Raw genomic sequence first — 26016 nt, 5'->3', positions numbered from 1 at the left:
CTTGGCTTCCATACGAATTCTTGAAAGCCTTGTCTAAGGAACCATTAATATGCTAATTGGTCTTGTAGATTCATTGGGTACCAGTGATTTATTAGAAAAGTGTGGAGCAATGGAAGCAAACAAACATTGTCAAAATAAACTGCAATGTATTGAGCTAAAAATACATTAGCTTAACTTAAATAGCCTCAAAACATGCAGGTAAGGAGTTGAAACAAGAAATTGTGAGTACTCCTCATTCTTTTTCTTCAAACACTTTTGTTTTCAAAGGTCGAAATGAAGTAGGTACATCTTCATCATCATCATTTCAACTTAATGCATTTAATGGACAAAAGGAAGCCGCATTATTTTCCACATCTACACCTATCACAAATCCATTTAATCATCCCACTCTTTTTCGGTTGCCACATTCTTTTAGCCTCCATTAATAAGTGCACCGCATGTTGCATCTCATGTAGGATCACGTGTTTTCATTCACCACACAAGGAGGCTCTTCAAGCGCAGGCACAGCCATTAGGACCTCATCTCTTTCTCAGTTGCGTGATGTTTCATCTTTTTCTCATATACTTTCGAGATCATTGCTGCCTGGGTATTTCCCCAAGTCTCTCTTGAGTGTGGATCAGTTGGTGCCACAGCTTGCCTCCATAGTATTATCTAGTGGACTCTCTAGTCGTTATACAGTGTCCTAGCCGATATTTGGACAGGGCTTACGTGTCCCAGTGCCTCCACCTCCAGCAACACCTTATAGAAACATTCATATTCTAGTGCCTCTACATCAATCAGCACTCATTGGACACTCAGTCTATTTTTGCCTATCCACCACTTTCCCCTCCTTCTTATCAGACACCACCACCATCACCACCACCTATCCATCTTACCCCACATTCTTGACACCTCATGGTTCTACCTCACTAAGCATGCATTCAATGACAAGACTCGTTTTAACAGGTCAAATTTTACAACTTGGTCAAACTTGATGAGACATGTCTTTGACTTACAGAACTTATGGAATCTTTTGTAGGCGTTGGAACCCCAACCTAATCCCGTACTTGTTTCATACGAGGTAACGCTCATAGAAGGTTAGGAATGCCTTGGCTATTGTCAAGTTGATGTAAGGATTATTGCTCGAGTTTCATTCTTAGCTTTAACATTTTGACTTAGCATTAGAGCGATGGGCACACTTGACTGACCGTTATTCGGCTCAGGATAGGACTCGTCGAATAAATCTTTATCATGAGCTTCAGAGCTTCAAAATTTCTGATTGGGACAACTTGAAAGTCAAGTTGGTTGAGTATCGGAGTCCCCTTGCCGAATTCTTTACTATAGATTATTAGGTCACATTGTTTCTTAACAAGCTGCTGTGTAAATACTTCAATTTTGTGCAGCAAGTGGTTTCTCTGTCCAATTTATCCACATTCTATGAATTTGAGTGTCAACTATTGTGTTATGTACGGTTGTTTGATTAGTTTCATACAAATACTTTCTCAGAGGGGGCTCTTGTTGCTCGCTCATTCTTAGAAGGGGCAGTAAGGGAAGGGTAAACAAAATCAAACTTCAAATCAAACTTAAAATCAAAATAAAAGACAAGCAAGGGAATCATAAGGAAACTCCTAGTCTCAAATTAAACTTGAGTGGTAGAATGTACCGAAGAAGAATAGGTATTGTCAACATTGTCAAAAGGTCGGCCATTTTGACAAGTGTCGATCAAAGGCAAGAGGCACAACACCAAAATCCAAGTCATAGATCCTCGCTCCTCAGTCGGGCAATCCCCCTCAAGGGAGGCCGGGTGATGGCAAGGGGCAGTGGAAATGTCAGACTCCACTGCCACTAGTCAGCCATCTCAGTCGATAACGTTCTTAACTCCAGAGGGCTTGTCTGATTGGTTTGCAGAGGCCCACATCGTCTCCATAGAGACATCCGATGTGAGTCTCGTCCACATGTGTGAGTTGCCTCTTGGCAAGGTTACTGTAGAGGCCCACTCGTCATAACCGAGCACATCAACATCTGTTTGGATTGTGGATAGTGGAGCTACACATTACACGACTCCTATAAAGGATATCTTTTGTACCCAAGCCCTTGCAGCCGGGCGGGTCTGTGTAGGAAACAACTCCTTGCTCAAGATCTAGGCTCAAGGTTGCATCAGTTTTGCCACTGACAAGGGTCAAGATTTGGCTTCGTTGGACAATGTATACCATGTCTCTCAGGTTGGGGTGAACTTGTTATTTGTTTAGCGACTTTGCCAGTTGGGGAGAGCAGTTTTGTTTATAGCGACGATAGTAGAGATCTTTGACTCTCAGACTGGTTTATTGATTACTTGCGGTGAGGCACAATCTAATGGCCTATACCACATGACCCATTTTATTTCCGAGCCGACAGTCGAGGGCTCTGTGTTTCATTGCTTCTAGGCATTAGCCACAATCTTCTAGGGTAGCTGCAATTGGAGTGGTTGGTAAAGATGCTACAAATTCTACTCCAAGGTTTGATGGTCGTGGGAGGTCGTTGCCCTCCCAAGATGCTTTTTGTGCTCAACAACATTAGTTCGCCCCCTCGTGCATTGATTGCTAGATTGTAGAGGGTGGATCTTGTGGATGTGATTCACAGTGAAATGCATAGATTTCAAGCTACTAAATCAGTAGATGCGAAAGGGAAAGCGGTGGTCCAGTAGATCTTTCCCTCTTTGTTCATCATGAAACTTGCCTTATGGAATGTCAAAGGGGTTTTGTTGCCCAGTAAGTAGTATAGGATGGACAATTTTTGCTAGTAATTGGGATGTTTTTTGTGCGGTGGAGCATAAGTAGCACTCGTTGGCCGGTTCCACCTATGTATATAAGGACATTACAATATTCTTTAGTGGCCAAGTTCCTCATAAATCTGGAGTGATGTTGCCTGTTCGGCCTTCATTGCAGCCTTCATTGGTTCGTTAGGATGTTTGAGGTAGATTCTTGGAGGTGGAGATTATGTATGAGGGGGACGTCTTGTGGTTGGCAGGTGTGTATGCACCTAATACAACCCGAGACCATTGTTGGCTTTGGGAGGATTTACAATCTCTTTACATGGCTCATTAGGGGTTGGTTATGGGTGACTTTAATGTTTGTGTATTTATGGAACAAGTGACTTGACCTCACTTTGTTATGGATAGCCTTGAGCATCAAGCATGGGATGGTGTGGGTGCCTTGGCTTTGAAACAAGACATGTGGTTGTGTTAATATCCTCTCGAGTTTGGTTTTACATATCGATGTCTTCAGCATTCGGAAACCTAGGCTTGACTGGACAAAATGTACATTTGCTAGAGTGATTCCTTCCTTCTAGCAGAGATAGACACATGGGTGGAGAGGCATCATGTCCTTTAGGATCACTACCCCTTGGTTTTGGACATGACTCGTCAGCTGGTGCATGCCTTCAAAGCTCTTCTTGCCCACCTGTCTTTGTGTTTCATGCAGTCTTTTCTATTGAACGATCAATTTTCGGGGTACATGTGTCATGCAGCAGATGATTGGTTAATTTAGCACACAGGCTCTGTCTGGGGACATTGATGCATGGCCTCTCCGCAGGAAGTTCTTTTTGACTAAAGAAGAAAAAGTAAAACTAAACTCTAATATCAACCCATCCTTATAGGATAGGACTACAATACAATATATCAAAAGATCCATGTAGGCATTTTAGATGGTCACGTTCTTCCTGCTTTGGGTGTCCAGAACTTTGCAATAACGGCTCTACCTCATTTGTAGACTGCCCATTTTCCTTGTCTTTGAGCTTATTATGTTTTCTCTTGTGCATGGGAGCATGCCTTTATTTTTTGCTTGTACTTATGCTGTAATTGCTATTTAGGATTCCATAAATACTAATTGTGTCTTGGTTTGGAGAATGTGTGTGTTGGGCTTTTGATTATTGTCATTTGCTTGTGGTCTAATTGTTGTTCCTTCAAGTCATCCAGGCATCAATGAGTTTCTCCCTTGCAGCAACTCATTTCAGTGAATGCTTGCATACCATGTGACTGTATTTGTCAAAAGTGTTTTTGTTTAGTCTGTCAATACAAATTTTTGTTGGTGACTCTTGTGGAACTGCACTTATTTAGGTTGCACAACATCGACTGCCAGTTGAGGACCGTCTTTAAAAAAAATGTTTGGAGGCAGGATACATCAAATATGTGGCATGCTTTATTAGTTCTTTCTTTAAATGCAAAGCTGTTTGACAATCAACTTATGGACCTTGCAGAACTGTAAAATCAATTCACTAGACTTTCATGAGACAGAAGATGTCATGGTTACAGCAAGCGATGACGAGTCCATACGGGTATATGACACAGCTAATGCCACGTATGGATCCTTAACTTCATTTTGGAGAGCACATTTCTGCATCTATTGAAGTTAATATCCATGTTGAACCAGGGTGACTTTTGTATGCAGGCTTGCAAGGATGATTTACAGCAAGAAGTATGGTGTTGATAAGATTTGCTTCACTCACGATAAACACTATGTCCTCTATTCTTCAAAGAATGGCTGGGATGGTAAGTTGTTATGGTTTTGTTTTGACCTGCCAAGTGCTTACAATTGCTATTTAGAGTATGGATTTTGTTTTACACCCGCCTTACAATAGCTAATATGAGGGTGTGTTTGAAGGCAGAATCATTGCGTTTTCTGCGTGTTGCTGATAACAAGTACATACGTTACTTCAAAGGTCACAGAGATAGGTGCGACTTACCCCTCTCCCTGTCTCGTGGCCCCATTTTCTTTTCTTTCTTCCCCCCTTACAAACTTCAAATAGACTAGTCTACACGTCTTGTTGGCTGGTGGCAAAGCCCTTGTAAATCAAATAAACTGTACTGACTTCTTGGCAGGGGTCTCTCGTCAGTTAGATAATTTGCAGGCATAAAAGGATCAAAGAGGTCTATTACAGGCAACATAAAAAGTTAAGAATATGTTTGGAGAACTTTCGAGACAATTGTTCTGAGACACCGCTACTTTTATTAACAGACCAACTGCTTCAGAGTCTCTACTACATATTTTTTTGATTGAGTGACACGAGTATTCTGTTGCCAATACTGGACAGACTAAAGTGAATCTAAGTCACTTTACATCAAACAAAAAGTAGACATATGGTTGCTATACAATTTATGCAAGCATGCAAGGAAAGTCGACACTTCACTAACATGCTTGTTGGCCAAGACTTCATGCATTTAATTGAATGTTCCTAACAGGCTTAATGTCATGACAAACAGGCTAACTACTTTGTAAGTGAATGTTCCTAACATGCTTGTGGAACCAAGGCTTAATGCAGTGACAGACAGGATAACTTTCTTACTTACTTTACTTACATGCAAAGCTGGTACAATTTATGAAAAAATAATTGTAGGTAGATGCAAGAGTGCCAATATGATCTTGTGCCATTTTGCATGAGTTCATGGCCATCATTATAGTTTTTCTTACCATGATAGCTGTCCATCCGGACAGCTTTGGTTCCATATGCATGTTAGGTGCAGTCTGTTGGATGTTGCGAAGTCGTGTATCATTGTATGTTAGTATGGCTAGCACCTTGTTTTGCTGTACGGTAAGTGTAAAGGGATTTATATTTGCATTGATTAGTGTGATCAGCACGGATAGAAAGGTATGTAGTACCACTCAGTTATTATGAGGCAAGTCTTCATCATGGTTTCTAATTGGAAATCTCTTCATATGTCACATCATACTCTATGCTGAGGATGAAGGTTTTTGATTCATGTATGAGTAGTGCTTCTAATTAAAATTTTCGACATTTATTAAAAACCCTAAGTCCATACATTGTGACCCTAATAAATACTCAAAAGTCATGTGTTATTGCTTAATCGTACTATACCTTCTAACAATAAAATAGAGAGCCAAAACTATTACTAGTAAGTTTTCCTACAGGATGACTATTTGTTAATTAAACATAATTGTGAGTTGTGCAAGTAAATAGGCCCATCAATGTAAACTATGAAAAACAAAAAATATTGATTGCTTTGCTTGAAAAAGTTGCAATAATATCCTTTCTCCTTAAAAGCATAGTTGTTAGGTACGATACAGTATAGTACGATAAAATGCAATACTAAATGGTACCTTATGATTTTATAAGGTAAGGTACGATATTAGTATGAAAAAAATTGAACATGATTTTTAAAAAACCATAAATCATTAAATGATAGAATATATGTTTAAATTGAAAATAGCAATTTCATTACAAAATAAGATGAATATATAAGGGTGGACCGTGGCTATCGCGGTTGTATGGACTACTGATACAACAACAGTCTAGTATATACATGGATGATGGTCCATGGATGATGCATTATAGTGGCATCATGCATTTGGATACAAAGAGACCTATGAATCTATAATGAGGCATCACTATCATCATTAGAACCATTTGAGTGCTCATCAAGAGAGTCTGTAGATAGACTCCTCGGCATAAATCGGATGATGAGACACACTTATACTCATCCTTATTGATGAGGTTATCATCATCATCAAATGATAGCTCCTTAGGTGGCGGCTATGTAGGCAAGGGGAAGATGTCATCACGAGGCACGTGATGTGAGCTACTAGAGGCCCACCTTACGTATGTCTACAAGCCACTTGAACCACCCCTCGATGTTGGAGGACGCCGAATGACCATGCCCTTGCTATCACCTCGAACTCCTCGCCTGCGAGTACACTGACTACTAGTATCACGAGTATCTATTGCTATAAGCTCTCTATAGAGCTATGCAAAAATCATCTCATTCTCCTTGTCCACCTCTTGATGTATACTTGGAAGAGTGTCACCTGTCAACTTGAATGTATTAACATTCACCTATACAATGCATATAAGATTGTAAATGGTAAAGTTTAAATTGTAAAGTATAAACTTCAAAGTTCTAAGTTTAAAACAACAAAATTTAAATTTTATGATTAAGTGTTTAAACTTTATCTGCTTCAGACTACCCATGCTCATCATAGCTCTCATCATGCGTTAGTGTGGCAATAGACTAGCCGCTTTAGTTGTTGTGTGTTAAGCTGATTGCGAATCTACGTGTAAATGAGAATAGGCACTCTAGTTTCTCTCACATGCATCCGAAGAGCAATCCTAGGCAAGGATCGTCATGGCTAAAGGGTTGAAGGATCTCCAATGCATATTCAAAGTTTTGCCACTAAAATAAAGACTTCACAAGTGACTCTCTTCTCCAACAAGTGGGAGAAGCAAAAGCCACATGTTCTCTTTGATTTGTATAGCATCCTAGCTTTCCCAGTATTGCATTGTGGTAATCCACATGGACCACATGAGTCAGATAAGCAAGGTGGTCTGAACGAAGCTCTCTATCATCCATGATTGCTAGTGACTTGTAGGTCAGATATGTCAATGTGGAAAAACCATGTATGGGCTTATACATCCATGTCCATCTCCTCTCTACTATCTCTAAAATATGTGCACGCTGTGTCTTTGTGATCATTGTACAAGCACTTGCCTCCACCAATGCCGCTATAAAGAAGTGAATGAGAAGGCCCATGGTAGACCCCTCGCAATCACTCATATGTAACACCCTATAAAAAACAGAGTCATGACAATGACAACGGCATAGACTTTTTGCCAAAACTGCTCATTAGGGCACAAGCGTTGCATGGCTTTGACCTCCTCTGTCTCATGCTCATCCCACTCATTCCATAGAGTGGACACCATTGTTTGGTGTAAGGTAGAGACGGCACATGACAAAGGTGCTCCAGTAATAACCACATGTAAGAAAACCGAGTCGAAGAAGGCTTCTTCAACTTCAATGTGCTATGCTCACGATATATTGCAAGTATCTTTACCTTTACTATGAAGGTGACAATATTCTCCACGAGCAAGTCCAAACAATGACTTGCACATGGAGTCCACACAATCGTGGGAAAGTGGCCTCAAGCAAACGGTCCATGCGCCGACAATTCGATACATTGTCAATAATACCTTGCACCACATTCAAGGGGCCCACCTACAATCACAATTTATAAATTACAACAATACTTGGAGGTTGGAGAGAGAAAGAGACAATTGAGCCTTTCAAGTTTCAACTTTCAAGAATGAAGAGAGATAGGGATTGGGGCCTAGGAGGAAAGAGAGAATCGAGATAGATATTAGAGAGAAATTAGAATAGGGAGATAAATAGTTATGCATAAATCAATTATCATAATGAAAGAAAGTGAAACAAATTTAAAAGGCAATGTATATCTCAATGATAGCTTATCGAATGTGTCGGTAGATGAATGCGCTTGTTGTTTTCCTCCCCCTCTTGTTGGTATCTATGGTCCGTAAAAGTAAGTGCCAAGTGGACAAGAGACGAGTATATTGATGATGCTCCATTTCTTACAATCACTCCATCCGTTGGTGAGAATGGAGCAATCATATTTTATCCATGCAGGCTGAATAGGATCAAGGGCTCTACCAATTCTCTCCTTTTCTTCATCAATCTTTTTCGTCCTCATATCATTGTATGTGACACCGGTCTATCTTTCACATGGATCCACATTGGCAATGGCTTTTACCATCTTCTTGCAATTGCTTTAGGACATTGAATGCAAGATCGCACTCAATCAGCGTGTGTGCAATTTCAATGTCCGCAAGTTATTGCCTTTCTCTAAGAAAGGCAACTGATCCACGCACATGGCTAGGAACTTGAGAGAGAGAGGATTGTATCTCTGGTGCCGCATGAGTCTCGTTGAAGATACACCCACATTTGATACTTCCTCATTAGTAGGCATAGGAGTTGGTGCTGATAAGCTACTTCCTCCTCTTGTGGATCCCCCTCTCATCTTGGCGAGAGTCTCATCCGTGAAGTTGAGGGATCTACTTGCATGGAGCAACTTGCCTACCCCTCGCGTCTTGGAAAGATGTTGGAGAAGTCGGGTTGCACTACTTGTGTCGCACTTCCTACAGTACTTGCACATCCAATTGTAGGACTTGGACTTCTTTGTGTCCCACTTCACATGGATCTTGTGCAAATTGAAGGCCTTGTGCTTCTCACGAGTCATGGTGCTGATGATGGATGGAGAGGCTTGAGAGAGAGAGAGAGAGAGAGAGAGAGAGAGAGAGAGAGAGAGAGATGCTTCAGTCTTGACTCTTGAAACTTGAAACTTGAAAGAGAGAGAGAGAGGGTTGGGGTAAAATTGAAAGAGCAAGAGTGAGAGAGAGGGGATGGGAGATTAGAATGGCAAATGCTTTGATAGGATGCAGGAAAGAGGGGATGGGAGATGAGAATGACAAATCACAAATCAATTCAAGATCCAAGAGAGGGAGATGAGAATGGCAAATGCTTGTTGAATTGGTGTGGAAGCATGGAGGAGAGGAGCATCTTTTGTAGATGAGAGGAGCGTCAAACAATCAAAGAGGGGTCAACAGTCAAAGAGGGCTGCGAGTTGGATGGAATCCAAGGAGGGCTTGGGGGGGAGTACATAGCTGGAAAAGGGGGTGAGATGAGGTATCCAAGGCTTCCCACCCCTCCAAAAGTGCCATGCAGGTAGAAAGTGCAGGCGGAATACAGAGAGACGTGGTGGCTAGAAACGGCTAGTTTGACTGTATGAAACCATACAGATATGTAGGGTACGAATCGTATGGTATGATCAATATTGTATGACGTACGGAGTCAACTATGCCTAAAAGAAAACGACACCGAACTGCGTGGAGGATGTGAATTTTTAACTTAATGCTCTTTGGACTCTTAAGTTTGTGATACTTACGTTGTGCACATTTTGAGGTGCAAATTTGAGATAAGTTAAATGTGTCATGGTGATAGACAATTCTAGCCTTTGCAATAGGAGACATTGGTAGAAGTTACGATGGATAGGTGCCAGTGGGGTGTCCAAGTTAGATCTTAGTCAAGGATATTAATATTATTGTTGTAATTAGGTTTATGAGTCATCTCGAGAAGTCTACCATTGAATCTCGGTCTTTGAGTTTTGCTCAATTGTTTGAAGGTGGAGAGCAATGTTTATGTTGTCGAAACCCTAAACAAAAGTCAAGGTTTTTGAGCTACCTCAAAGTGCATGCCCATTAAACAAAAACCCAAAAATGAGAGCAGTTTGCTGGATTTGAAGTAGTTACAATAGGCCTAATAGAGATTGTACATCCACATTGAAGTTGACTTGCATGTAAGTGTTTTTGATTCGATTTGTGCTCGAATTGTGTTAGAATCAAGGGGCAAATTGGAACTTGATGTTGTTGGTCATTGGTGACAGCCCAAAGTATTGGAATTTCTAAAGAGATGAGTCTACATCTTAGTGTACTACAAATTCAAAATAATACAACGTGAAGAAATATTACAAGGGGTGCTAATTTTGGGGCCAATCGGGTGTTGGTTGTGTAAGATTAATGTGGTAATGTATTTGTTTCGAATTGATGAATTATTTGCTCGCTGTAATTTGTGTTGAATCAGTCATCTACCACCCTATCCGAGAAAGAAGGTTGGTTTTACCAAATAGTTTCTACTCATTGAAGAGAGATACTTTTGGTAATAGTTGCAGCCTATTCCATATTTTCTTAAACCAGTTCAATATTCCTTTGTAATGGGTGAGTGAGAAAGCTTGACCAATATGGTAAACCATGATCATATAGTAGTGCTAGTATAGGCAAACTAGATACCATGTGAAAATTCATGGATCTAGAGCATAGCAACAGTTATGGAGGACGGAAGGTAAAGAGAGGACTCATGAAGACATGACTTAGACACTGGTTTTCACACAAGTGAATTAGGTTTCAAGATTGAGACTTGAACTCATAAACACAATCTTGTGTGTGGACAATGACACTGACACTTTACTGGAAGGAAAAGAGTACTATCATTGCATTTAGAAAAGGAAGCAAGTACAATGCTTTATAGGAAAGTAGTAAACTGCAGTAGGCATCACTGTGCATATGGGATAGGTAAGCCTGCATATCCTTGGCCCTGAAGGTCCATACAAAGAGGCTGTCAGTGGGTGTGATTGTCTGAATCTCAACACCTGGTTGAGTAGTCTCACTTATAAAATAGTAGTTGGATTGCCCTGTGACCGGTACAAGTAAGTCATCAGTGAGCTAGTAGTTGCAGTTTGAACCTATGAAAGGATGTATTACTGTACTTTTGACCTAAACAATTATATTGACCTAAACAATTATATTGCATTTTTGCATTTTTGCTATGTACTTTTGACCTAAACAATTATATTGCGGTCTTGCTCTCATAGCAAACCTAGTGTGTTGTACTCTCCTCAATCATTAAAAAACATAGTTGTATCCGGCCTCATGGAAATTTAACTCCGTACTCACCTAGTTAAGATTTCTTTTTTCCAACCTACTTATGGGTTTTTTTTTTCTTGCTATTTTTTCTAGATTTTGTTGTTTGCTGTGTTTATTAGCATTTTGCATTTATTGGTCCCAACCACCTAGAATCCCTTAGAAAAAATTCATTGATGTTTCCTTGTTTTGGTGGCATGGAATGTTTTTTCATGAAGAAAATACTTAGATTCCTCAAAAACAAACTTGATGAGCAGGCTGTGAAGCTTTTGAAGTAGACCATTTGATTATTCTTGTTTATAGAAAATTAGAAGCATTACAAAGTTCTTGTGCTTGGAAAATTCACTTATTCTCGTGACGTCCACACCATAGGGGTCCATATGGCGATGGCTAGAAACAATGTGGACAGATTGGAAAGCTGCTGTTTGCAGGATCCCAAGGTCAAGAGGGCTGGATTGATTGCTAGGAGCTGATGCAATTGCTCACCATCACAATCTGAGGTATCTGCCACAGAGAGGTGCAGATAGCAGTAGAGATGTAGGTGCCACTGAAGGAGAACTTGAAAACATGAGATAGGTTGAGTGGACATGTTGCCTCCTATTTATAGTTGAGTGGAACCTCTCAATTCAGGGTTTGGTGTATGGGACACATACACTCTCTAGGAAAGCAATCATTTAGTGAAACGTTTGGTAATAAGCATGTTTTGGGGCTGTAGTAAATAGTGAATTGGTATATAATGCAGTTTTTAGCTCAACAAGACCGTCATAATAGCAAGGATGGACGCAAAGAAGACCAAAGATCAGAGCTTTGATCCAATAGAGATTAGCACTTTGACAAGCCCAAAAGATTGGAGTGGTTATGATCTCACATACACTCCCCCAATCCCCCCCCAATCCCATAAATCGAAGGTATCTAAATTGTGCGCCACTTTGCCAAAACCAAAGGGAGTAGTTTGTACTGCCCCCATCTATCGTCTAGTGAAGTATCCCAATATTGGATCAATAGTTGATTAGGTGGGTCACAGCTCTATGGGATAGACTCAACTCTTGAGCCCATTCCTTCCTTGTGAGTTGTCATGATTTAGTCCTTGTACATGTTAGAAGAATTCTCTCCACAAATGTTTTGGACCAAGTTGTCTTCTTTGTAGGAAGTCAAGTCCTTTACACATTACATTATTCTTGAGGAGAAACTCTGAATGCTTTTGGTTGATGATTCCTCTTCCATGATGGATCATATAAACAAAATGGAGGAACTATGGGGTGAGCTTGCATCTCTTAACATGAAGATATCATCTAAAGATATGGATATGACTCTTTTAACTCACCTTCCTTCTCTAAAGTATGATGGTTTCTATACCCAGTTGCTTATCTCTAGCGTTCAAGATACCATTCTTTGGGAGGAGCTTGTGCCAACAATTTTGGAATAGGATGCTAGACATAAGGAGATAGGATCCAATGGAGCCGGATCCATAGTACATGCTTTTGCAGCAGGTTCATCTTTGGGAGGTGACAACAAGAAGGACAAGAAGGCCAAGAACAAGAAGGATTAGGAGGAAAAGAAGGGTGGGACATCTAAAGGAAAGATCAAGTGTCTACACTTTGGGAAAGCCACACATCTTGAAGATAAGTGTTGCTACTAGAAATACCCCCTTTTGAAGCTTGGAGCCACGGATGGTGCCAAATATATTAAGGCTACATCAGCCATGACGATAGAATCAATCTTTATCCATCTCCTTGATTTTGAGGAGATTGCTCTTACTTCTTTTTCATTGGAGAAGCATAGGCTTGTGGACAATAGTGTATAATCTCATAAAACATACTGTTGCAATTGGATCTAAGACCTCCATTCTAGGTAAGGGTATTGAGCATAGCAATGGGGTGAAGGGCTCTGCGCTCTAGGAAGTGTGATTGCCTGATTTGTTGTGACTCCTTTGGTTGGTGAATGGTGAGACAATGCTGCTATAGTGGTAGTGTTTGGCAAGCTGTCTTTGGGGCTAGTACCATGGAAATTTGTAAGAACCCTCTAGCTTATAGTTCACTGGCTCTACCTTTGTCTCTGTCTTGCTCCTTAAAAGTTTCTCTCTCTATGTTTGGAACTTTAATAATAACAATCCCCAACATATTTGATCCTCGTATTGCATCACCCTATTGAGAGGCCCAAATCCATCTTGGAAAAGGCAACGAACTCTCCTCCGATCTCATGATAAATAGTACATGTGCAAATAAAGTGCTTGCGAGACTTAACCTCTTGGTGCCATAGTTGGCAAATGTGTGCATCCTTGAACATGTGTATATACCATCCATCATGTCTCAATCTTCAGTTGGTGTGATGATGTCCAATAGCACTATGTATTCCATGGGAGAGATGCACGCCTATATATATGTTGGCTTGATTATGAATTCCTTTGTTGATACATGCAAGAAATGGTTTTGGTATTGTGCCATTTTTGTATTGAGATGTTTTGGGGGATGTATCCATGACGATTTGTGCCGATCTTGAAAATATTTGATCTAATAACTTGATTCCGCATTGTGTAAGTGGGATCTAAACATGGGCAATCCAAATTGAATTGTGCCAATCTTGAAAATATTTGATCTAATAACTTGATTCCGCATTGTATAAGTGAGATCTAAACATGTGCAATCCAAATTGAATCGTTGCTGGGGAGTGTATCCATTTGTAATTCGTGTGTCTTAAACCACGAGTACATCTTTGCATACTAGCAATGTGTCTCTCCATTATCTAGAGGAAGTCAATACCAAGCGTGGATATTTATACCTAGGGAGCTTTCGTATCCCTTGTGAGTAGGCATTGATTGAAATAAGGCCTTTATAACCACAAATACTGCTCCTATCTTTGTTGTAACAATCTCATGAAATACTGATGGTTTGCTTGTATCATGCAAGCGATCATCCTTACTAGTAGCCTCTCAATATTCTTCCAAGTCTTTTTGCAAAGACCTAGGTCCAATATTGGGGATCCATATAACAAGGTTGGGGTAACCATTGTATCAAATAGCCATAATTTAGTTTGGGGTTTCTAGAATTGAACAAATGTACATTTCCTCTCAAGTGCTCCAAGTGATGTATAACCTTTGTCCAACTTGGCAAGTGCAACATCTCGCAACGTCACGAGTTGATGGGTTTCTTTGTCAAACATCTTTATAGACTTTATGGTTTGCCTGACGAAATAGTTAGTGAGAGGGATCGTAAGTTCACTAGCCATTTTTGGCAAACAGTTTTCCAAAATCTGGAAACTCGGTTGTCGATGTCGTCCTTGGAGCATCTTGAAACTGATGGAGAGATCGAAAGGATAAATCAAATTGTGGAGGATATGCTCCATGTGTATGTATCCCATATGCAATCTCTATAATGGAAGTGCATAGATCATCGATTGACATAGGAGGAGGGAGCCTGAATATATAGGTATAAAATAATGTGAAACATGCATCAGGTCGGTCAGCTGAATAAAATAATAATAATCAGGTTATCCAGCATAAAGTTACAAAAACCTCATAAAGGAGGCACTAGGAAAATACCTATAATACTCTATTGTGCCGAGCCCATTGGGACATGCACAAATGCATACATGAACTAAGATATCTGCTAATAGATTCTTCTTGATACCTAGCACATAAAGAACATATTGCAAGAGCATAGGAGTGTGAGGAACTATGATGACCTGTACATGCCAATGCCTTTGATGGCATACGAGGCATTCTTGGCACACATGATAGCGCCCCCCTAGGTACATAGAGATAGAATGAGATAACTTTTTGTGAGATGTCAAGTGCTTAGAAGCACCACTTTCAGAATACCAAGTTGAAGCAACATCAGAGACTAATAAACACTCATTATGAAAAGAAGGATCATTGAACAAAAAAAGTACAATCTGTATGCTGAGTGAAGTTGACAGTTTCAGTTCTTTTGACATCAAGAGGGCTGTCAGTAGAAGATGTTGAACAACCAAAGTCATTACATGCATTAAAATTTAATTGTATTGCATCAATTCCCAATTTGGTCTCTATTAACGTATTGAATGTTTGGAGGTCCTGTTCTGCGGCCATCTATGTGTTTTCCCCTCTAGTTGGCTGCCTGGTAGTTGCCTTGATAGCAGCCATCATTACAGAGATTATCTATCATCTTCATCACCTACAACTCTTGAGGATTGCGTTTTGCTCCCTCCATTGCTGTCCATCATCACCCGGTGTCTTCTCCAATATCCCCTTACGTGGAGTATTGTGTTTCACTCTCTCCATAGAGCATCCTCATCCATGGGTCGTGCAGCTTGATCAGCCAGGACAATGCAATCATCTTTGAGCTTTGATTAGCATTATTGGCTCAAGTCTACTCACCTCATTGAGACTTGCTCCTCCATTGTATTAGCATTGAGTGTGATTCATTATTTCATTCATCTTCTATGTTAGTTCTTATTGACTCAAGTCTACTCACCTCATTGAGACTTGCTCCTCCATTGTATTAGCATTGAGTGTGATTCATTATTTCATTCATCTTCTATGTTTCTAAGTTCTGTGTCACAGTGTTTGTTGTACACACTCTATGCGCATACCCTACCATTTCTTTACAAAAGAGTATGATTTGGTATCATGAGTGCTACCTCTTCGTGGGGCTGGTGTGTGGGAAATGAGCCTTTGCTTAGTGCCACGTACAATATTACGACTCAGGCAAGCCATTGAGTGTAGTATGCACAAGCTGACCGTTGGAACAACTTCATCAATATTTAATGGTTGTTCTCTCAGGTCGTTAGTGCTTGTGTCAAATAGGAATCCATATTACCTCCATCCATGCGAAGGTCTTTGAGGTGTTTACAAAAGTAAGTAACACGAGCCTAATTTCATGCATTGTAGAGAGAAGCATGCTGATCGCAAGCTTTCTTTACTGTCTTTTCGCTTCACTAATGAGGCAATAAGATCACAGATCGTTGTTGTTGTTGGTCATTGTGAGAGATCAGCAAATAATAATGACCAATAAATGGAGAGAGAGAATATGTGACCTTGGAAGGGAAGGGTGCCCAAACACAAAAATGATAGCTTGCTGGCAGCTTGGAATGCTGGATTGAAGAACATAATATGCCTTTCTCTTGTTGGCAATTCGAAGAAATGGAGAGAAAGAAAGTATGCTGAAGTCAAACATACAAATTAATCTCTTTTTCTGGAGATTTTGGCGGACAAATGAAGGGCAAATTAAGTTGTTGAAGGCTGTAAACTTCCTCAAGTAGATTGCAGCAGCAGGTACTTGATTCGAATGCCAAATAAAACATCCCCAAGTGTACAGGTTGTCTTCAATGTTGATGCGAATCAACTCCAACAGGCCTGGAGATGATCTCCTTGATGCATAGTGACCAATCCAAGGCAATCAGGCGCAGTGTATAATTGACTTGGCTGCTGTCTGCTGAGGCGCTGGAGGCTCTGCACAGGCAGTGTTCAGAGTTGCAGGCCGGCATTGCACAGGCAGTGTTCAGAGTTGCAGGCCGGCATTGGCTGAGAAGCCAGGTGGCTACCACTGCAGCTGGGGGGTGGTGTTCATCAGGTGGACAGGTGGCATACTTGGCTAAGGCGGTGGCGATTTCTGTCAGTAGGGTGGTGAGTAGAACTCTGCAGGCTGGTGGTATCTGTCAACTGAGGTGGTGCTCCTGGAGGTTGCCTGCTGGAAGTGAATGGGCGTTGAGCCAGCTGAGTGGAGTCAAGGCTGCAGAGGTGGCAGCAAATGCTGAGAGGTACTGCTGCCTGTAGAGGCTTCCATCAGCTGGTGGTTGTACAATGAATGTTTTTCATTGAGTGGCAGCAGCAGTTGTTGATTGTTGTACAATTGCCAAGGCAGAATAAGAGCCGGCACAAGGCCAATGGCTCAGGGTGCAACTGGCTAAGTCTGAAGCTCAATGGCCATGGCTGTGTGTACCGGTTGTGAGCAATGGTGGCTTTGATACCACTGTTGGCCAAGGTCTGGAGTAATGGTGCATGCACACCTGATTAGTCAATGGTACTCAAATCACCATGATTGGTGGGTGGGTTTTTGGGGAGAGAGAGAGAGAGAGAGAGAGAGAGAGAGAGAGAGAGAGAGAGAGCACATGATGGCCTAGAGCGATCTTGCATCTTGTAATCTTGTACTTTTTTTTTGTATTAACCAATTACGAGAGAGAGAGAGAGAGAGAGAGAGAGAGAGAGAGAGAGAGGTGTATCTTGTAATCAAGTAATCATGTACTTTTTTTCGTAATTAATACAATTACCTTTTACGAAAAAAAAAAAAGAGAGAGAGAGAGAACTGGAAAGAGAGAGAGAGAGAGAGAGGGAGGATGGCGATGGCGAACCTGTCCGCGACCTGACTGCGGCAGTGTTTTCTCTGCTTCTCTGGCTCGTCCAGGGCAGCCCGTTGTTTCCTGCAGGTGCGAGAGAGAGAGAGAGAGAGAGAGAGAGAGAGAGAGAGAGAGAGAGAGTGCGAGAGCAAGCGCACATGTGCCTGCGTCGGTCGCCCTTGGCGCCGCCCTGCGCGCCGCCCTGACCTGTCGCCTGTCGCTACCCCCTGCGCGCCCTTCGTCGCCCCCTGCCCTGTCGCCCTTCCTCACCCCCTGCGTGACGTTGTTGACCTGCCTGCGTGCTGCGCCGCCCTGCCCTGTGATTTCTTCACCCGTCCTGCCCTGCGTGCCGCCTGGCCCCTTCCCCCAGGGCAGCGCAGGCTTGACTGGACCCTGCGTGAAGCTGGGGACCTGCCATCCGACCCTGCGCAGGATCGACCTCACCTAACCTAGCTCGCCCCCTGCCAGGACGAGTGCGAAGACAGCAGTATGGCTGGCTTGGATATGGATTTTCTTGACCAGACAGTGGCAGCCCTTGGCCCTGATTCCGATGCAGAGGAGCTGGAAGATATGGTGCCATGCACGGAGGAGTTGCCGCCGAGTTCTGAACTGCCGCCTGCCGGCAAACGCTCCAAGCATACTTCTGATGAGCCAATGAGTCCTTCGGAACGCTCCTATGCGCAAGTGGCCTCTGATCCTGTGGATTCGCAGGAAATTGATTGGGAGCATTTGCTGGACTTTGCCAATACTCTGCTCGGCGATTATGTCCAGCATAATACTGAATCTTTTTCTGTTGCGGGAACAGATGATGTGCTGGAAGCCACGGTGGACCCCAAATCAGTCTTGCGATCCTTCTCGGTGTTTTATGACCGTGCAGTTATACTTTTCTTCACTGGCAGGATCCCAGTGCTTTCGCATATTCGCCAGTGGTTGCACCATCTATTGCAAGGGGAGTCTGTTGAGGAGATCTTCCTTGGACCTCGCGGCTTTTATGAGGTGCTGTTGAAATCGGAAACGCATCGAGCTGAGCTCCTGTCCAAGTTGCCACTATTCTTTGATCGCCACCTGGTCCATGTTGTGCCATGGCGCCCCATGGCCGACTTCCAGCGTCTGCTTCAATGCGAATGCCCGGTGTGGGTGGAGGTGGAAAATTGTCCGGCGGTCTATTGGCCCATGTTGAAGGATGCGATGGCGGTTGTGGGAACAGTGCTGGTTCCCCCAAGCCTCAGGGCGATGAACCGCAACCATTTATGCATGCTATGGGACACGGCCAGGAAAAGGCCCGCATGGCTTCGCCTCAATTGTTCGGGCATGCATCCTTTGTATTTTTGCTTAAAATGGGGCAACTTTGCGGGACACTGCTTTTCATGTGGTAAATTGGGGCATTTCATGGCCAAATGCCCTGAAAGGCAACCGTCTTCGGAGGATGCGCAGGTTGTGCTGCCCAAGGATGACATGGTGCTTGATGCCACGCCCCAGGAAGCCCTTCAGTCTCCTCATGTCATGGATAAAGGCAAACAACAGGTCCTGAGTGTGGATTCCCGTCGCACTGACTGGATTGAGGCACGTCCCAAAAAAGGTAAAAAGCTGGATGCAGGGCTGGCGGATCCTGGGCCTACTGCTTCCCAGGATTCCATGCGCACGTATACGCGCCGGAAAGAAATGGCCACTTCACAGCAGGCTGCGCGTCCTACGGCCCCGTCTGCCCCCGTAATCAGTCTCCAAGGAGAGCCTATACCGACGGCCCCAAAGGCCCACCTGCCAAGCTGGCGTTTGATGCCAAAGGTAATGTTATTACACCCTGGGATCGGCGTTATCCTCGCTCCTCTCCCAAGGCAGTGGATTTCCCTTCTACCTCTAAAGCAGGTCGCCAGAATTCTTTTGCAGTATTGGCTGATTTTATGGATGAGGAGGTCCTGGATGCTCTCGCGGAAAAGGTGAAATCGAGGCAGCAGGCGCCTCGTTCCTGACTTCCTTCTTTGAGGATACATGAAGATAGCCACGTGGAATGTGCGAGGCATTTGCTCTCGCCATAAGCAACATGCCATGTGGACCGTCTTGCATGAGAACCAGTGGGATGTATTGTGTGCAGTTGAGCACAAAAGTCACGGTGAAGTAGGAAAAGTGATGGATTGTCATGGATTCCGTCTGTTTTATGCAGGGACCCATGCTACGCACTATTCGGGCGTGCTGATGATTGTCCATGAGAAATATCAGCCTGTCCTTGTTAAAAATGATGTGCAGGGCCGCTTTCTGGTGATCGAAGTCTTATTTGAAGGAGAGATTTTATGGTTGTTGGGTCTCTATGCTCCAAATGATCCCGCATCCCGACGGATCTTTGGTCCACTTTGCAGGGCTCCATGTCACTCGGCCGAAGGGGGTTTTTGATGGGAGATTTCAATATGTGCGTTGACTCTTCTCAGTCCACTTCAGGGCATTCGGTCATGGATACGCCGGAAAGCCGGGTGTGGAGTTTCTTTGCTTTGCACGTACTCAAGCAAGATCTTTGGTTGTGGCTTCACCCTTCTTTTTCAGGGTTTACTTTTCATTCCGCACAATATACAACTACCTGGTCGCGACTGGACAGAATGTATATCATGCAGGGGGATGATTTTCTTCCCGAGATGCTGGAAATGAAGGTCTTGCAGCAATATGCGTTGTCGGACCATTTCCCCCTCCAGCTTGAGATGCGGGCACAATCTATTGCACCTTTTGTGCAATTGCTGGATAGGCTCCCTTTACGTTTCAACTCCTCTTATTTGAAGCATTCAATTTTCCAGGGCTATATGCAGCAGTTGATTGAGAGGTTCTTATTGGACTTCGCCTCTGAGGGCTTGCCTTCATTTGCACGGCTGCTCTCTAATGTGCAGCGGGTTGCTCGACAGTATGGGATCCATCATGCCTCGCTTTGCCGCTGATGTCGACATGCAGCAGAAGACTTACTGGCTTTGGTCCATTCCTTGCTTCTGGATTCCCCAGATGATGATTTTCTGCTGTCACTGGAGAGGCGGTTGGCCCATCTTATTCAAGTGTTTCAGTTGAAATCTTATCAACAGGCCAAGCTGCACAACTTGACTGACACATTGGAAGATAGTGCCTGCCAGTCTCATAAGTTCTTTCGCGCCTTGCATGCGTCTCCGGCTCGCGAAAATATGACTAGACTCCAAGATTCGGAAGGTCGCATGGTCATTGATCCGCAGACCATTGTCACTATGTGCAGAAACTATTTTATGGAAATTCTTGGTTTTTCTTCCTCGCCTTCTAGCCAGGTTACGCATGCCGGCTCGGTCTTCTATCATTTGGTCCGCCAGCAGGTTCCAGTTGATATGCAAGCCACTTTGGAGGCGGATATTTGCGAGGAAGAGGTTATGGATGTTTTGTTGCACTTGCCGAAGGATAAAAGTCCTGGCTGGGATGGTCTCACTAATGAATTCTTTCAGACCTCGGCCACGCAGTTGGTGAAGCCATTGGTGGTCATGTTTCAGTAGGTTTGGGAAACAGGGGTCATGCCCTCCTCATGGAAAGAAGGCCTTATCAAACTAATTCCAAAGGTCCCTTCGCCGTCAAAGCTGCAACACTGGCGACCAATCTCTTTGATGGGCTCCATGCATAAAATCTACTCCAAAGTGCTGGCGAATCGGCTTCACAAGCACCTTCCAGCTATTGTGCATCCTCTCCAATATGGTTTCATTAAGGGCCGCAACATTCTGCATAATATCTTAAATGTGCAAATGGCTATTGACTATGCGCGGCACTCCGGTCAGGAAGTGGTATTGATTCAATTGGACTTGGAAAAGGCGTTTGATTATGTGGACTGGTCTTTCATTGGAGATCTCATGTCTGCTATGGGCTTTGGTACCCGGATGTCCCGATTGATCTACACCATTAGTGCTGCGGCTTCCTCCAGAGTTATGCTTAATGGTGGGGTTATAGAGCCATTTGTCCTTGCACGCTCGGTCAGACAGGGTTGTCCTTTGAGCCCTCTCTTCTTTGCCCTGGCGACTCACCCGGTCCTTTCAATGTTATCCTCCATGGCAGCCTCTGCTCAGCTGGACGGGCTGTCTCTTCCGTTGGGTCAGCACTTCGTTAGCCAATCTTTGGCTGATGACACCTTTATGATTTTGCAGGCGGACAGGGACAACATTCGAAGGGCATTAGATGTTTGGACACTCTTTGGTCAGGCCTCTGGGCTTCGCATCAATGCCTTTAAGTCAGCCATTCTCAGTTGTACGGAGCCCGATTTACAGTCCTTAGGCTGGCAAGGCCAGGTGGTTTCCCGTGGCTCCATTGTCAGGCATCTTGGATACCCATTGGGGGTGGATGTACGGCCAAAAGACGTGTTGGAGTGGATTTCACAAAAACTGGCGGCGAAGTTTATGTATTGGAAGTCGCAAGCGTGGCCATTCCATGTCCGCCTCAAAGTGGCCCAGACAATCATGCTACCAATGCTAACGCATTTCCTGCCTTTGTTGCCATGGACGCCTACTACTTTGAAGGCTCTCACTCATCCCATCCGTTTCATGCTATGGAAGAAGGATTCACTGCAGGCAGGCATTTCGTGGATTTCATGGTCACATGCATGTACCCCTAAGCGCATGGGTGGTGGAGCTATTCTGGATGCACACACTCATATGTTAGCTCTCCGTTGGTCCCTTTTTCGTGCCATGTGTGTGGATCATCACCCGTGGACCATCATAGCCCGTTATTTTCTTGAGGACAGCGGGCTCCGCCATGGTAACACACGGCTTCGGGCCTCCTGGTGGCATGTCCTTAATGCTGACTCTCGTTTTTCCAGTCCCTCTTCCTCCTTGTTACTGCACTTGGTCGGCTCTTGGAAAGTGGTGCTCCAAAAGGCCCGTTGGCACCCAGTAGGGGACCGTTTGCAGACTAACTCCTTTCAGCTGGAATTGTTGGCAGTATCGAGACTCCTTTCATGGGAAGATAAACATCAGCTCAGACCAAGATTTAATCGCATGGCCCGTTTAGGTGTGACGTCGGTTGCAGATGCTACCCTTGCCACTCACAATGTCCTCGTATCGTTTCGGACTGCTAGGCGACTCTTCAAGATCCCGCGTGGATACCGTGATTTATGGGAAAAGCTTTCGTCGGAGCTTCAGGGTAGGCAACCCTTTCCTGCCCTGGCTATGGATCGCCCTTGGCAGGACTGGGACCTTGCAGGCCGGCTGAGTCTGGAAAAGGCCTCTACTAATCAGGTGTATCATCTTCTCATTCAAGATCACCAATGGCTGGGTGAGAAAGCTAATACTGTTTGGGGACTGCGGAAATCGCTGTCATGGTGGCAGAAAACACTGATGGAGGGCTGGCTAAATAAGACACCTTTCAAATGCAAGGTCTTTCTTTGGCGGGTGATGATTGGTGGTCTTCCTCTGGCCTCGGCCCTTGCCAAGCGTCGCATCTCGAATGGCAATTGTTTCTTCTGTACCACACCGGCGGAATCGGCCCGACATCGTTTTCTCTCTTGCCCACTCGCCAAGAATATCTGGTCACTCTTGTCGCACATTTGGCGCGCGGTGGTGGGGTCCTCGCTAACTCCTTTCGATTGGGTTTTTGTGCGCCCGAAGTATCCCACACCGCCACTGTTGCATGTGAAGATCTTATTTCACTTTTTCAGATATTGGGGATGCTGGCACATTTGGACCATGCGCAATGCTTTTCTCTTTGATTCGGCCTCTAATGTACCGCGACATATTGCCAGGCTTAAAGGGCTCTTGCATTGGCAGCTAGATCTCATCCGACACTCCGACTTGCTCCCTCAGGAGGATTTGCATCCGTGGCATATGGCAATTGCCTCTGGGTCGTTGCCATGATTGGTGTAACCTTTTTAGTGCATTACTACGGGGGTTCCCCACACGTTGGCCTAGGGCCCTCGTGTCTCTTGTAATCAGAAAAAAGAGAGAGAGAAAGAGAGAGAGAACCTCTTCACATGATGGCTTTGTGTCATCATGTATCTTGTAATCAAGTAATCTTGTATTTTTTTCGTAATTAATACAATTACCTTTTACGAAAAAAAAAGAGAGAGAACTCGATGAATGAGTGAAATTACAATGATCAAATGACCACATTGCTGTGCTAAAATGCGCAAAACGACCTTAAGTAGAAAACCTAGGCAAACCCTAGCCCTAACTGTGCTCAACTGATAGTTTAGATTATCTAGGAGGCCCAAAACCAGGGGACAAAGGGTATCAATGGGCAGCCCATGAGATGGCCAGCAAAAATGTCTGAATACTGATCTTAGCCTGCAAAGAACTTAAAAGAGTGGAATAGCTGATGCTGGTCATAGTTGTAAATCCTTGCAACCACTTTATGAATGACAAGATCAACATAAGACATGGTAATGTTACCAAGGCTGAATAGATTCCATTACTGAGATAAGGTATTCACTCTTGCAGGGTGGTTTCGTTGAGCATGTGTCCAACGAGTGAGTCCTTTTTATCAGGATCTCTTGATCACACTGTCCGCCTTTGGGATTTACGAAGCAATCTCTGTCAGGTATTATTATTTAACTAAATCTTTATGTGAGGCACCTGGTGTTAGGTCATGTTTAGTTACTATCTCATCTCTAAGCAGGGAATGCTACGAGTGAGGGGACGACCATCTGTCACATACGATAGGCAAGGTCTAATTTTTGGGATATCAATGGAAGGAGGAACAGTTAAACTGTTTGATGCGCGCCATTTCGATAAGGTATGATCTATGCTTTCTTCCAGCAATTGAGCTGTTTGCTGTACACCGTTTTGTTAAGGTAAAATGTATTCAGAACCCTAGATAATGGAATTTGGTCCTGTTACTCATCAGCAAATGGAGGTGTTCATATATTTTCAGAGCTGTTACGTAAAATCTGTGGCTTTATTCTACATGCTAATTCCATCTTGTATCCAAACAGGGTCCATTTACTACATTCCTAGTAGCAGGAGATACAGTAGAAGTATCTGGTATGAAGTTTAGTAATGATGGGAAACTGCTGCTGTTGTCAACTACAAACAGCCATGTCTTTCTTCTGGATGCGTACTATGGAGTCCAGGTAATTTTCCTAACTCAGAATTTGTTATGCTTGTGCTAACTGTATATTCTAAAGGAGTCATGGCTTGGTACAGTTACATGAGTTTGTCCTCGAGCCTGATCCTGATGGAGGCACATTGGAGGCATCCTTCAGTCCAGATGGACAATTTGTGTTGTCAGGTTACCTATGTTTGTGGTCTTTTGATGAAGCAAACTGCTACCTTAAGGATTGGCAGCTGTGATGTAGTTCTTGACAGCTTAAGCTGTATGCAATGTTGGTAATTATGAGCCTGTTTGAATGCAGGTTCTGGAGATCAGACTCTTCATGCATGGAGCACCATCAGTGGTCAGGAAGTATGTCCCTAATTCATGCTTTACTGCTGTGGGATTTGTCTATGTTCTGCAATCCTAATGGAAATACTTGGGGCACATGGTCTTGTGCAAATGGTGTTTGGTCTGAATGCCTGCCCATCTTTTTCCTTGATTGTAGGTTGCGGTTTGGCCAAGCTATGGTGGAATCCCTGCAGTTGTGAAATGGGCTCCCAGACGCTTGATGTTTGCAAGTGCTTCAACAATTTTGTCTTTCTACATTCCTGATGCAAGCAAGTTCAGCTTTCCATTTCATTCAGATTTTTATTCAAATGACGCTGATCAACAAGCTGGTTAATATGTAACTTTTAAGTTCTTGTCACCCTTGTAAATGTGTTGACATTCAGCATACCTTGCGAAGGGGCCAAATCCTGTAGTAGACATGCATCTGAACTAGTTTTACCACTCTACTGGGACTGTAACACCCATGAACCTGTAACATCCTGTACACTCTACTGGGACTGTACGAAATATCTGGTGTACTAATAGCAATTTTAAGAATTTGGTGTGCAGTGATTATTTGCACATCCTCTTTTTTTACACCTTACGAGTCAATAACAATCATATGAGAGAGCTGTAATTGGTTACTATCCACGATGTACATTTCAAGTGTACATCTCAGCCATTATATCCAACAACAATTCTAGTGGTAGATGTGCAGAATTGTATGCTGGCAGGCCTTGAGTAGCCGTTTGACTTCTCAACATTGCATCTTATATGCGAAATAAGGCTCATCAGCTCGCAGGTAGAGCTACCATGTGTTAGCCATACAACTCTATCTGCCTCCTAGCCTAGGGAAACAGTTTATGGTCTTAATCGCATCCAAATGTGGCTTCCTTCGGGCTTGCATGTTTTTACTCACTATTCCCCAAGCATGTTCGAACTTGGCAATTTCTAATGAGCCTTTTTATGATAGGGATATACCTTTGTATTTTTCTTCCCATGGCATTGGTTTTGGCTTAAGCTGTCATCCATACATTGATACCTTAACATGACCACCTTGCATTTTATAAAGGCCGAATCCCCTCATCATGGCAATGCTAAGATGGCCTCACATCTTATCCAAATATGTTACATCAAATT

The 26016-nt window shown here is 43.4% G+C and overlaps 1 protein-coding gene across 3 annotated transcripts in view; it reads left to right on the top strand.

Moving 5' to 3' along the window:
- LOC148037553 (protein ANTHESIS PROMOTING FACTOR 1-like) overlaps positions 1 to 25445 on the top strand; it is a 36804-nt gene extending 11359 nt beyond the window's left edge. For all 3 annotated transcript variants that reach the window (XM_087676498.1, XM_087676499.1, XM_087676497.1), the window contains exons 3-11: positions 4213 to 4313; positions 4404 to 4504; positions 4621 to 4687; positions 23955 to 24054; positions 24133 to 24249; positions 24449 to 24586; positions 24660 to 24744; positions 24869 to 24918; positions 25055 to 25445. In XM_087676498.1, the coding sequence (XP_087532624.1) occupies positions 4213 to 4313; positions 4404 to 4504; positions 4621 to 4687; positions 23955 to 24054; positions 24133 to 24249; positions 24449 to 24586; positions 24660 to 24744; positions 24869 to 24918; positions 25055 to 25231 (936 nt within the window). In that variant the 3' untranslated portion in view covers positions 25232 to 25445. The remainder of the gene's footprint in view (positions 1 to 4212; positions 4314 to 4403; positions 4505 to 4620; positions 4688 to 23954; positions 24055 to 24132; positions 24250 to 24448; positions 24587 to 24659; positions 24745 to 24868; positions 24919 to 25054) is intronic.
- The last annotated feature ends 571 nt before the right edge of the window (positions 25446 to 26016 follow it).

The sequence above is a fragment of the Lygodium microphyllum genome, chromosome 4, assembly GCF_053477565.2.
Source record: "Lygodium microphyllum isolate KBCC chromosome 4, Lygodium_microphyllum_v1.1.10, whole genome shotgun sequence".
Taxonomy (NCBI): Eukaryota; Viridiplantae; Streptophyta; class Polypodiopsida; order Schizaeales; family Lygodiaceae; genus Lygodium; species Lygodium microphyllum.
This window is presented reverse-complemented; position numbering and strand designations above follow the sequence as displayed.